At 53.5% G+C, this 14391-nt stretch overlaps 1 protein-coding gene across 1 annotated transcript in view; it reads right to left on the reverse strand.

Annotated features, from left to right (window-relative positions):
- Nucleotides 1-14391, reverse strand: part of specc1 (sperm antigen with calponin homology and coiled-coil domains 1) — an 88774-nt gene that overhangs the window by 43349 nt on the left and 31034 nt on the right. The window contains 2 exon segments of the mRNA XM_035433229.1: nucleotides 4517-5360; nucleotides 5362-6055. Coding sequence (XP_035289120.1) covers nucleotides 4517-5360; nucleotides 5362-6055 — 1538 coding nt within the window.

Consider the following 14391-nt stretch of genomic DNA (forward strand, 5'->3'; position numbering starts at 1 on the left):
TAAATTCCATACAGGCATTAGGAGGAATTTTTTCACGCAGAGAGAAGTCAACGTGTGGAATAGCCTGACAGGTCACATAGTTGAGGCAGAAACTCTGGGGATTTTCAAGACTAGGCTTGATGCGGTGTTAGATACTATCTAGTCTGTAGGCAATCAGAGCACTAATTTAGTCAGGAAAATGGCAAGCATTGTTGGCCTGAATGGCCTGTTCTCATCATTATGTTATGTTAAGGTTTTCAGTTTGTCTGCTCACCAGGAGATGGCGCTGTGTTTTCACAGGCATGTACTCCACACGGGCCTGTACTGCTCAGAGCGCATCCACGCTTCCAGCACACAGACAGGAAATACTATCTGACAGAACTGGGTTTCGCAGAATTTGGCTTCTGCGGGTCAATAATTTATTTAGACCAAAAGTCTTTAGTTATAGGAGCCACACAGATAAAACATTAGGCTAATTATAGGCACATTTCATGCTAAATACACGTCACGAATACCGCGGATATCTCCGATAAATTATGTCATGCATTAGCTTTTTGAAACTATGGTATGACCACAGGTGGGAAGGTCCACTGTTACACAGCCCAACAAGACCTCTTATCTTCATCAACAACCGCAAGCCTTTATTACCACCTACATACACAGAATTATAGGTAAACCTTCAGGCAGCAAGCTAATCTACTCCCACGGCAGCTAGCATGTCCGGGCGTGCAGTTATCAATCTGTACAGTCATGCATTCTCACACGCACGGTAACACACACACAGTAAATATGATTTGCTATTAGGCTAAAGTACACAAAGGTGTGAACTAGCCACCATTCAAAGTATATCCACAGTTTTTCTAAAAAGGCAAACAGAAAGTTTTAAATTCCAAATATCAAGGGTGAAAAAACAATTGAAATGTATGTTTTAACAGTGGAAACGTCCTCCCCTGTGTGTCTGTTGAGCCAAGATGGCTGACACTGCACTAGGGTTCATTTGCAGGCCTGGCCGTTTCACAGAAAGGGAAGTGTGAAGTGATAATCAGTGAGGTGCTGATATACTGCTGCTGGACGGGGGCCTAATCCCCGTCTCTCTCTCTCTCTCTCTCTCTCTCTCTCTGCTCTCGGCCTGCTCGTCACCTACCCCCCCCCCCCCCCCCCCCCCCCCTTGTTCTCCAGACACAGTCCAGCATTGGAACCCCGAGCATCTGACCAATCGCTGTGCAGCGCCAAACGGGAACCGCAGCCATGACATCATGCTTCACTCAGCCATGCCACGCCCGTCCGCGTACTGACACCGACCCTGGAAGCAGTGCCGCCTCCACACCCTCGCCTGGTTCCCAGAACACTTCTTCTCTCTTTGACTTCTCTCCCCATGTGGAAACTGGCGACCGCGGGTCTCGATTTGCTCCGGTGCTACCGGCAAACTGACCCCGGGGGCGCCGCGGCAGAGGCAGGCGCGCTCGCCGACTGTTTTACACCCTGCAGGCCACACAGCGGTACTGCACCCAGCACTACTGCACAGACCAAACACTAATCTGTGCAGAGGAGTGCTAATCTCACTGATAACTGGTAGCCCGTGGTTACCTGGCATGTTGGCGGGTGAAGCTGAAGTGAGGTAAGTATGTACCAGCGACCTGAGGAACTCTGCCAAATTTCACCTGGAACAAGGCCAACGATGCCCTGTTCCTGCTGACTCCCAGCTACAGTTGGCCAATGCCACAGCAGAGATTCCAGTCTGTGTCAATTGGGCCTACCCTGGTTACAGTGAGTACTAAATGAGCCAATAGGGATGATCTATTCTGTCATAAAGAGGGGAGGGGTTTAAAGACATACAGTACACCAGGGCAGCCACTGACCTCCACAAAGCCTGCCTTCAAGCACCAATTAAAACATTACATGAGCTGAGTAAAGAGAATGTAATTAGTAAGGGGACGTGAGCATGCTCAGAACAGTCCCACGCTAGCTTAGGGACGCATTTCTCCCCTCCTTCTTCCATTTCAGGAGCTGGAAGGTCCGACATGCGTATTTCCCAACCCTCTCTGTGAAGAGCCTAGGTTCCCTAACCCAGTGAATAAGGGTGAACCCAGGCCCGGGGCCCGGGCACGTCATCGCCCTCCCTTTCCGGAACCTTCACCACGAGCCGCAGCCCCCGACTCCTCCGCGGTGGAAAATGACTCACGCTTCTGCAGCTTTCTCTCTCTCTTACGGAGTCCTTATTTTCTTTTTGTTGACAGAATCGTTACAGCTTAGCTCTGCTCGCCCCCCCCCCCCCCCCCCCCCCCCCCGCCCCCCCCGAGTTGGATGGAAGAGCCGACAGAGCGGCCAGCTCACGCTGACTTCCCCAGAAAAAGCAAAAAAAAATTAAAAAAAATAAAATAAAATAAATAAAATAAGTAAATAAATTTTGCGAGAGAAAAAGCGCGGCGCTGACTGGGAGCCGCCGGTTTAAACGGATCCATGTGCGGGTGACGGGCGGGGGGCCAGGCCTGTCGTAACGCTCCCGGTGCCTCCTCCCGCCCCTTTGAAGCGTCTGAGTCACGCGCTCCGTCCGGCCGCCCTGGGCCACGGGGGGAACCACCTGTACCCCACGGCAACCCGGCCCCGCCCCCAAATCAGCGGCTGGATAACAGCCACCAATTAGAGCCAAGAGCTCCCCGCGACTACTGCCGTATAAGCAGACAGAGCGGACGCGGCTCTAAGAGCAGTTCTGAAGCTGTTAAATGCTAACAGATAACATTCCCTCTGCCACGAGGGCAGGGGAGATGATTCTGACAGTGCAGGAAGGTGTTACTTGGTACACAAATACTACACAGGGATTGGTCGCCCTCGGTGACTGGCATGAAAAAGGGGTGTTGCTCAGTGCACGAATACAACACAGAGACTGGTCGCCCTCGGTGACTGAAATGGAAAGGGGTGTTGCTCAGTGCACGAATACAACTCAGGGATGGGTCACCTTTGGTGACTGGCATGGAAAAAAACAACTACACAAACGCAAAGATGCAACATAACTGCTGCGTTTGCAATGTTCACAAGTTAATGTGAAAGCAGAAGATGGGGACTGAGGTCAGTTCCATCTTAAATCAAAGATACAGCATAGAGGTATAGTGCTCAATGGGCTATAAAAGTGAAATTAAACTTGACAAGGTGCTCTCTGGGAGGGGAACAGGATACAGGGGGGAGGGATTCAGTCAGGTTAGGAAATTAATCAATTGAAGGAGATTCATCAATTGAAAAAGGCCCATAATTAACAATTACTTTGAAGAATAGTCAGTGTTCTAGAACTCCATTGCTTTAAATTACCAGTAGTGATTGTGACATCAGCATTAGAATGTTCAGTGAAGAACATTCTAATCACATATTTGTGATTTTACAACTTAAAGGGGTGAGTATGAGAATTATTCAATCAATTAATGGAATTTCGATTAATTTCCTGAATTGACTGAACTGGAACTGAAACTGACCCAAACGCTGGCGAGGCCACTGTGTCCCGGGGACAGCCATTAATCCGTCAGCGACGTTCGAGCCCGTCGCCTTCCCCAGTGACCCAAAAATAAAAACGCAGAGTCACGCCGAGACCTGCGGCGTCGGGACATCCGCAGGGTCCGCGCGCCACGGCGTGACATCGGCCGTGTGGGAGGGGCTGGCGAGCCCAGAGTTTCCCGGATCCCCCCCCCCACCCCCCCCCCCCCCCCCCCCCCCCCCCCGCCCCCCAGCATGCGCTTCTGCTTTGTGCGCTAACATTAGCCGCCGGGGCGCATCATCGCGCACGCTGGAATGCTCTGGCCTCCACTGGCATTCCATCCCCAAATCTCTCTCGGCCCCAGGGGTGACAGACGGGAAACAGGCCCCTTCCTCCCCAGCTCCGGGAAGGCTTTGGGGGCGCACACCGATTACTGGAACAGAGGCCCGGGACAACCGCCCCTAACAGAGCTATCAGGGTCACACTCTGGGTGTCTCTACATGGGACGGTATGCTCACCCAAGAAAGAGACTACAGCAATGGAACCTAAGCTGGTTCATTTTATGTAGTCTCTATGGTGGTTTATACGGTGCTGCAACGTAGCCTAATGGGTACGGTCCATCTGCCATAAAGGGCCAGTCGGTGAGATGGAGGATCAGTCACTGCCAAACCTACACTTGACACACTCACAGGTGGGACATGGGGTGGATAAGCAAAGTACTGTACGAGCTAGGGTCACTTTCATTTCAATTCAGTCAATTATAACTATAACTGAATTAATTAAATGAAATAAAAACCTCATGAGACATTACTGGTATTTCCAGTTCATTCCATCCTTTGAAGAGTAAGTTCTCTGGAATGTTTTTTCTAAAAATTTTCAACGTTAGTGTTCTAGAACTTCTTTGCTTTCCGTTACCAGCAGTGATTGTGACATCAGCATTAGAATGTTCAGTTAAGAACATTCTAATCGCATATTTGTGACCTCACAGCTTGAAGGATTAATTGACTGAACTGAAATGGAACGGACCAAAGCTCTGGTATGATGGTGCCCAGATGAGGGGCTGCTGGTACCCACCTTGGCGAGCAACCCCTGCACGCGCTCGGTCTCGGCGGCCGCCTGCGCCAGCTCCTGCCTCAGCTCGCCGCAGCCCAGCTCCAGCCGCTCCTTGTCGGCGTGGGCGGCCTTGAGCAGGCCCTGCAGCTCGGTGCTGTCGCTGGCGCTCTGCATGGCCTTCAGCTCCTGCACCTTCTGCCGCTCCGCCTCCACCTGCGCCCGCAGCCGCCCGTTCTCCGCCCGCAGCGCCTCCCCGGAGGCCCGCTGCTCCTCCAGGGCCCGGCCGGCCTCCCCGCCGGCCTCCTGCTCCTTCGCCAGCCGGCCCCGGAGGAGCTCCTTCTCCTCCCTCAGGGTCCGGACCAGCGCCTGCGCCTCCTGGTGCTCCTTCTCCAGGGCCCGGAGGCTGCCGGACAGCTGCTGCTGGATGTCCACCAGCTTCTCCCTCTCGAAGCGCGCGCTCTCCACCAGCTCGCCGTAGCGCTGCTCCAGCTCGGCGGCCCTGGCCGCCCGGGCCTCCGCCTCCTCGCTCTTGGCCTGCTCCTGGAGGCGGGCGAGCAGGGCCTCGTTCTTCTGGGCCAGGAGCTCCACGCGCTCGCGCTGCTGCTGCAGGGAGGTCTGCAGGAGGCCCTTCTCCTCGGCCAGGCGCTCGTTCTCCGCTGTCAGCTCCTGCACCACCTGCTGCTGGTCGGAGAGCTCCTGCAGGGTGGCCTGGAGCTCCTCCGCCGTGCTGTGGTGGCTCTCCTCCATCTTCTGGATCTGCTCCGTCAGGCACTCCACCGACAGGTCCCGCCCCCCCCAGCGAGCGCCGCCCGTCGCCCCCGGCGCCCCGGCCCGGCCCCCCCGCCCCGCTGCTGGCCGAGTCGGACCTGGAGGGGATCTTCTCGAACTCGGAGGAGTCGGGCGACGGGGAGCCCTTGGTGACGTCGCTGCCGGAGGAGGCGGAGGCCTTGAGCGGGCCCTCGCCGTTGGCGGCGTCCGGGAGGACCCCGTTGAGCGAGGGCTCGGCGGGGCTGGCCAGGGAGGCGGGGGAGGAGGCGCCGGAGAGCGGCGAGCGCTCCAGCGACAGCAGCTTCTCCTTCAGGGCCTGGTTCTCTTCCCGCAGGGCGGCCAGCTCCCGCTGGAAGCGCCCGTTCTTCTCGCGCAGCGAGCCCACCAGCGCCCGCACCTCGGCCGGCTGCGCCTCCAGCAGCGCCCCGGCCGGCTCGGGGGGCCCCTCGGGGGACCCGGCGTCGGGCGGGGCCCGGCCCCGGCAGCGCTGCAGCTCGGTGCGCAGCTTGCTGATCTCGAACTCCTTGGCCTTGGCCTCGGCCAGCAGCTCCTTGACCTGGCACTCCAGCAGGGCCTTGTCTCCGCCGGCCTCGCCGTCCGCTCTGGGCTTGTGGGGGGGGGCGGCGCGGGGGTGCTTGGCCAGCGAGGAGAGCCCCGAGGCGCTGGCGCTGGGGATCATCTTCTTGGGGCCCGCCGAGCGCAGCTGATCCCGCAGGGAGACCCTGTCTCTGGTTATGGCGGGGGCCATGTCTCTGGGGGCGGGGATCCCGGACTTCTTGGCCGACGGGACCCCTGCGAAGTCAAATCAGAAAAAACGTTAAAGTCAGGACCGTCGTTTCTGAGACCGCGTCTGATTCTTTTCAGCGCAAACAAAAGACACAAACTGCTGGGAATCCGCCATGAACCTGCTGGGATGTTTCTGCACGCACGCAGAACAAAATATTTAGCAGCCGCTAAACCCAGGACCGTGATGTAAGCTGGCTGGGGGCACATCTGGCTTGCGCTCACGGAATGCGGCAAACTACAGAGCAGGAGAATGAAACGACACGGGACAGCAGCTTACTGCTGTATCTGATGGTCCGATGAAGAAAAAAAAAGAATGAATTTGAGTTTTTTTTTTAAATAACACGATAAACGATGGCACAGAGCGCAGTGGTTTAACTGAACGGTAAATCTAACGTGACTTTCAAAACGCAGGGAACTGTCGGGAATCCCAAGCTGCATCATAAAAACAATGTCATCTTTTGAAAGTAGACAAAAACAAAACAAAGAAAACAAACAATTTTTTTGAAACATTTTCCAGTCGTATTATGACTGTATACTGAACACTGTCCAGAAATCCTGATAGTACTGGGAACACAGTGTAAACAGGCCCAGTGTCATCACAGAACTATGGCCATAGAGACTACCACGTATTGAATACAGTAGCTCTAGAACCTTCCGTGCTTGAATGAATGATTGAATGGAAAGCGTTTTTCTGCAGTGAAAGCGCAGCATAGAGACTTGGGGATCTGGCATTTGAATGGCATTAGTGTGGGCACGGCACCCTTCGCTTTCCAGAACCTTCTGCATTCGAGGCATGCAGCGGAGCCCCACGTGAGCGCAGGGCCTTTCAAAGGCTTATTGTTTGTTTTTAAATAATCAGCAATCGGCACAAACACAGGGGGTCTTATTTCCATCATGACAAAGGGCTGGCACAGGGAACGCAGTGGTACAGAGCACAAAGGCGGCACTGTGTGTGTGTTTGTGTGTGTGTGGTGTGAGTGTGTGTGTGTGTGTGTGTGTGTGTGTGTGTGTGTGTGTGTGCGTGCATGTGTGTGTGTGTGTTTGTGCGTGCGTGCGTGCGTGCGTGCGTGTGTGTGTGTGTGTGTGTGTGTGTGTGTGTGTGTCTGTGTGTGTGTGTGTGTGTGTGTGTGTGTGAACCCAAGCCAAATGTGCCACAAAGTCAGCCCAGTCCGGGACTGGAGATAGCGGGCGACCTGCCTGGTGAGATCAGCGCGAGTCACACACAGCCGTCTCATTTCAAATGGAGATCTCACCCCCCCCCCCCTCCCTCTCCCCCCTGCCCCCCCCCCTCCCAGAGGCCCTTTTAACCATCTCCCATTGACATCCACTGTGTGGAGACTATCGCTCTATTGTACCGAACGCAGGCTGCCTCAGTGCATTCCTCCGGCCCGAGAGTGGTCCTGCATACTTAACTTACCATGTTTCCAACTATAAATCACCAGCGCTCAAACGCAACAACAGACTGGACTCATTTACATACGCACACGGGCTACAGGAGTCACTGCCTAACATCGCTAACACGTATTTTGAGAGGGGGAAAAAAAACACGTTTATTTGATTAACGAGAAATTTTGTATTGACTGCGCACCAAAGCCTTGAGCCAATCGACACATCGCACCAGGCTAAAGCTAGCGACGAACAAAGGAAAGTTCGCATTTAATTCTGAGCCAGAGTTTAAGGACACGTTTTAATCGAATCCAGGCCCGAATCGCGCAGCTTGTATGGAGATATGGGCTGAATTAAGAGCCCAAGTACTCTTGGGAAAATTCGGCGAATGTGATGTGAGGCACTTTGGGGACTGTGGCACAGAATACACTGTGAAACCCTTACTGAAGCAGTGCAGCTAACCCCAGCAGGCTGGCTCAGCACTTTGGATCATTTAGACATGGTCTGCCCCACTGTGAGAATCCCCTTTGGAAACAAACAGCTCCAGGCCAGACCAGCCATGTAAGCCCCACTTAGTCAAGGGGACAGGAACCTCATATTGACAGGTTGCATATAGATAAATTACATTTAATCATCCACAGGAGTTATCACTTACTTGAACAGAAAATACTGTAATTTCTCATTAACTGGATGCAAACGCACAAATGGCAGAGCTCATGCACACACATACACAACAAACACACTACACACACACGCACACACATACACTACACACACACACTACACACACTACACACACACACACGCACATATACTACAAACACATGCACACACACTCACTCACACACACATACTTGTCTTGCTCAAGGGCACACACAGTACACAGACACACACACACACACCCAAGCGTATGCATGTGCTATCTCTCGGGGTGAGTCTTTTTTTAGGCCTGTGAAGAAGAATAGAGGGTGTGGCTGGAGATGCCGGCCTGTGGTCTTCCCCAGCCCTGCGCGGGGCCGAGATGACCTTACAGTTCCTGAGGAGAGCAGCCAGTGGCAACTTCAGCCTTTGAAATGACGCCCAGGCCATTTAAATGGGAGGGAGCACAGGCGGGTCGAAGCCTATTTCAGGCCGTACGCAATGAAATATAGCCCCACGCCAAGAGGACCAACCCTGTCCTTGGGACGAGAGCCAAAAACCAAGCCAATTTGTTCTTCCTTCCAGGGACTGCATTTGCTTTATAAATATCGAAGGGACATATCGGCAAATGGGAAGGGCTTGCGAAAAGATGGCTGCAATGTTCTGACCGAGCTCCAGATATTTTGTGAGGTGCGCTCTTTAAATCAGGGTGAAGAGAGGGAAGCTAACGGTCAAGAACGCATCGTTTCCTTCTGAGGAGAGAGCAAGCAGCTACAGAGCTCCACTGAACGCAGTCAGCCAGTCCTATCGGTGAGACGAGGGCCCCCGTCCAATCTAACCGCAGCACGCTTCTCACTTCACCGCTAACCGCAAATTTAAAGTAGCGTCGGTTAGGCGGTCTCTGAAATTAGCAGAGATGCGGCGAAAGTCGTCGAGAAGCGACCGCGGCGCAAAGCTAACCGCGGTGCGGTCACGGCGACCTCCGACCCAGTTCTGGGGCGGAGGCGGAGGGAGGATCTCCGTCACTTCTTCCTCGCCCTTCATCTCGCCCCCGACGTGTTTCATTAGCGGCGAACAGAATAAAAGCCACATGTTCCACAGCGTGGCTTCGGGAACAGTCTCTCCCTCTCTCTCTCTCTCTCTCTCTCCCTCCCTCTCCCTGTCTCTCTCTCCCTCTCTCTCTCTCTCCCTGTCTCTCTCTCCCTGTCTCTCTCTCTCTCTCCCTCTCTCCCTGTCTCTCCCTCTCCCTCTCTCTCTCTCTGTCTCTCTCCCTGTCTCTCTCTCTCTCTCCCTCTCCCTCTCTCTCTCTCTCTCCCTCTCTCTCTCTCTCTCTCCCTGTCTCTCTCTCCCTCTCTCTCTCTCTCTCTCTCTCTCCTTCTCTCCCTTTCTCTCTCTCCATCTCTCTCCTTCTCTCTCCATCTCTCTCCCTTTCTCTCTCTCCCTCTCTCTCTCTCTCTCTCTCCCTGTCTCTCTCCCGCCATTACATCAGTCAAAGTCATCGGCGTGCTTGAACACTGAATCACTGCTCGGCTTTCAGAGAGGGAGATGAGGCATTCCAGGGGCCCTTCGGTCACCATGGATGTTTCAAACCACTGATCTGCGCCCCTGACGTACCCCAAAGCACACCTACACCCCACACGGCCACAACCCTTAAGAACATGGAACATACTGCAATATACTGGACTGAAATATAATTATAAATACATATATCAGCGATGCTTGTTTTTAAATAATCCAAATATCTGAAAGCGTCAATAACTTGCGTATTTGCCCATATATTGTGGGAAAAGAGTAGACATATTTTATTTCCAGTGCATTTTAAGTTTATCTATGAAGAAATGGAGCATACCCAGCTATCACAAAACCTTCTCGCGATGCAGCTGCCACGCGGCGGCATGACATTGCGGTGACACAGTGAGAAGGGTTAGCGTTAGCCGCAGACCCCCTGCCGCGATGCCCGTCAGAGGCGAGCGGAGGGGTTGGGCCTCGCCCGCGAGCCGGAGGCGACGGCTTGGCGGATTGGCGGTGGCTGCTGGGTGCGATAGGCCCCCGGGCCCGGGATCAGCCCCCCGCCGCCGAGCGCCGAGATAGCGACGGCTCGATGACAGCTCGTCCCGCCGGCAGGGAAGCGGGCGCGGGGCGGCGGAGGATCACCCCAGCCTCGGCGCCCCCCCCCCCCCCCCCCCATAATCCCACAGACCTGTCGGAGGGATTACCATATAAGGATAACCGATGGCGCGTCGGCCAATCAGATGATAAATGCCAGCGCGTGGAAGTCGCGGGCGCGTGCAGTAACGCCGGTATGTTATACAGATTGACCCTGATAAAATCTCCTGGCAAGATGTCCTCCCCGCCGTTAATGCGATTTAATGCGATTCAGAGTTCTTACGAAAAACGCTTTTATGTGCCCCGTATGTTTATGGTCTCAATGCAGCCTAACTGATTGTAAGAGAACTACGCTCCCATTTGAATCGCCTGCAGGTAATGCAACAGTGCATTTCCATATAAATAGAGCACATTTACCCCATTCACTGCCCCAGCTATTCACACCCACCATCTATACAAGGCACTGCTATTACTCTCAAAGGCAGCCCGTGTTGGCATGCTCCATAACCACCCGCGGAACACACAGGATCTTCTTATAAGCCGGCGGACAAACGCTTCCTGCCTTCGGAGATGTCGCCCGTGACCCGCGCTGGCCTCCGACAGACGGGGCCCTCTGTTCTTAGGAGCGACGGAGGGTGTCTCCATCTCGATTTAAACACGTCCTTCGCCGACGGCGCTCTCGGCACGGACGTGGCCCCCGGCCCCCGGCTCGGGGCTCCAGCCGAATGGGTTCTCTGGAGCGGCGTTGCCGGGACGCGGTAAATCAAGCGCCGGGCCGGACGGGGGGGGTCTGAAAGCTCTCCGAAGGTGTCCCCGTAAAACCGGCCAATCCGCTGGCGGCTCCCGCAGGCCGAGCCGTATGCCGACGCCTTTCATAAATCCGCTTTCAGGCACGCAAAAGAAAATTATTTTTTCCCCCCTTCCTCGTGGAAGTTCTCTGTGGGGTTTTAGTACCTTAGGACCACAGCGCGGCAAAGCTTTTGCGCAGAAATATATGAAGCAATCTGTTTTATGAGTTGTGAGAGCATCGTTTTGTTTTTACCCCGCTTGCTCGCGCTCTGCAGTTAGCTCTAAACGTTGCCACGCAGATATGACAAGGATTATTAACGAGGAGGATGGGTAGGTTATTATTAATGAGGAGGATCGTTAGGTGATTATTAATGAGAACCGTGAGGCGTGGCCCAACTGACCTTAACTGCAACTTCTCATCTGTAATCTAATTGAATTCCAATTAATTCCATGTGAATGTAGCTGCTTATAAGAGGAAAGATCTAGTCCACAGAATAAATTACCACTGTATTATTCTCAGATTTACTGCCTTTAATATCATGACCTGGAATACCTGCTAAATAGTTTTTTTTAAGGATTTACTTTCAGTTAAATAAATCTAGCAGGAGACATAAATGCACATGGAGGTCTAAATCCCGGTCGGGCTGGTTCTCTGCGCCGTATGAAGTTTGCCGTCGGTGATTTAGTGCGGTGGGGTGACGCGCGGGAAGGGACCGCCAGGCTGCCCGCGTTTCGGGTGTCCGACAGGGGAAGGAAAGGGAGGACAGCGGAGCGCCGCCCCGCCCCAGCGCCACAAAGAGTTTCCCCCCCGCCCGAGTCGCCCAGCGTTTTCCAGTCGAGTGGACAGCGCGTACAGACAAACAACGTCAGCCCTTCTACCCGAGAGAGAGAGAGACTCTCTCTTTCCCTCTCTGAGCATTTCCTGTTGTCCTCCCATTGGCCGGGGATCGGGACGCGAACGGCCTTTTCCGTGCACGAGCGGGATGAGCGGGATTTTCCGTCCGCGTCGGCACGGCCACGCCGCTCGGAGCGGCTCGAATCGGGGAAGCCGTCGCGGCCCCGCCGGAGTCCGGGAGGAGCACTAAAAGCGCAATCCTTCCCCCTGAATCAGAGAGGACGTGATCACCCCAGAACCGCACAGGAAACCGACCGCAACCAAAGGTCTCGCCCCCCCTCAAGTGAGGACGCGCTGCAGGATAACATTTGAGCTGCCGTGGATTCCGTTCCCAGAAACCACGCTGATTAAGTTTTTGCCAAACATTCTTTCCCCCTGAAATTGGCCCTACGTTCAGATTCCCCCCTTTATCATCCACGGATAGTCCTCAGTGGTCCTGTAGAGGAAATGTAGGCCTCTTCTCTTTGCTTTCGCTCACTAAATGACTGTTTGGGCCCCTGTGAAAAGCTAAAGTGTCGGCTGTACGGAGGAAATGACATCATAAGGGAATTCATCTCTACTGTGTGGATCTGCGGATTCTATTGACCCGGTGCTGATTTAAAGCCTGAGTTATCCGATACATTTTATGACTACAGCGGGGCGTAAAGACATGCCGAAGCATTACAAGGGGATTTAAAGAGCTTCCTGTCTCCTTCAGGCAATGCTAACTTCGGAAGCACTTGCTGTGCGAGGTACTGATTTGTGTAGCGTTAAGAGGCAGAATCGCTTTGGGGTTCCAACAGCGGATGAGAAATACGTGTAAATCACAGAGAAACAGGAGGGATTGGTGAACGCACAGAGGAGGTCTGCTGCTCTAATTTAGCCAATCGTAAAGGGTGTCGAGCGTTCTCGACTCAGGAGAGGACTGCCCCTGAGGATCTCGGTGGGCGCATGCACTCGGGAGAGAGTCCAGTGTCTGATTTGCAGGGCCTTAAAGCAAACAGGACCCTCCTTGTTCTGGAGGTTTCACGAAAACGTAGCGCGCCGCTGCCAAGCCTATCTGGCCGTTATCGTGGAAACCGAACCCCAGCCCTCGGCCGCGGATCTGAAGCAGCGGTAACCGCCGAGATCACGTAGCATCTGCGGCAGCTCCTGCCAGTGCGCACTGAGCCCGTTCGTCTCTGCTCAGACCGCTAACTGAAGGCGTATTCGTTTTTCATTTTGAAAGAATGCAATGAGGGCTTCTGAGCGGCCCGGTCGGTAAAGGTGGGCACCACAAGCACAGGCCGAGCCCCTCGTAGGCCTGTATTCAGCCAACGGCAGTCTTTAACATTGACTTACAAGTAAACGCAAGCACTACACTATTTCATCATAGACTCAGTTTTGAGTTATTTTTAGCGATTGCTGTGTTTGTCAAGGTGAAGCATTGAAGTGTTAAAGTTAAGGACATAATATTGACTGAATTCCAGTCACTCTGTGATTTGTTGCAAGACACGACAGGCTTTGCTCAACCAAGCGTGAGGTAGGCATATTTAATCAGTGCCTTTGGGGTACAGCTGGCGCTAGCTCCCCTGTAGTACTGTGAGGGCCGTTAGGTGTAGAACAGCTTTGGCTTGCAGCTGCGTGCATCACAGGGCGCTTGCACTGCAGTGCTTCGTTTTCCAAGGGGGGGTTGGGGGGAGCAAATTAAGGAGGAAAAGAAATGGTGAAAAGATTTTCATGCAACAAAGAGAGCAAAGAAATCAAAGTCTGGCCCGCATTATTTGAGCCGGTGCGAACCCTGGTCCCAATCAAGGAGCAGCAGTCGTGGCGTACGGGGGAAACGCCAGGCTCTTACTCCCCTGGGCAGGCAGCGCACGGCTGGGCGTGTGACGTCAGCCCTGTCTTTCGAGATTAAAAAACTGCGTCCTGGAAGATCCAAGAAAGCCGTGTATAAATAAGACGGAACGTCAGGCGCGTAAGAGCGAGCGCACTAAGCGAAATTGAAGCGGTAAATCAGCGTGAGAGGGGAAGGGCCGTGGCTCTGATCGAAAGGGGCCCGACTCACTCACGGGACGGCCCGACGTTTTTGACTCGTGACTCCTGAGGAAATGCGCACGGCTCGGAGGCCATTACCTGATTACTCAGCCCCCCGGCGCTGCGCTGCGCAAAATCAGAGGCCAGCAGAAGAGGGATTCTGTTCCTCAGAGATTCTCATCTTCATACCGCACAAACTCAAACTGAGATAACCACTCAATAATTTAAGATGCACGTCTTGAATCTTAATGCCCGACGCACATGAAACTGAGTCATTTTAAGGTCACTTATGCCGGTAACTGTTGATGATAAAGAAGAAAATGCACTCTTAACCTCTTCCTCTTAACTGGCCTCGTGACTGGACATGTTAAGAGAAGTTAATACACAGTCTTCTTTCTTCTTTAGTTCTGTACACTATTTAAATTACTGAACTGAACCACCTTCAGTGATGGAGTTCTCAGGTTAACAATGTCAATGTTATGTCACTGCAAGAAATAAATGCATAATGACAAGAACTGGCCATTCAGCCAAT

The sequence above is a fragment of the Anguilla anguilla genome, chromosome 9, assembly GCF_013347855.1.
Source record: "Anguilla anguilla isolate fAngAng1 chromosome 9, fAngAng1.pri, whole genome shotgun sequence".
Taxonomy (NCBI): domain Eukaryota; kingdom Metazoa; phylum Chordata; class Actinopteri; order Anguilliformes; family Anguillidae; genus Anguilla; species Anguilla anguilla.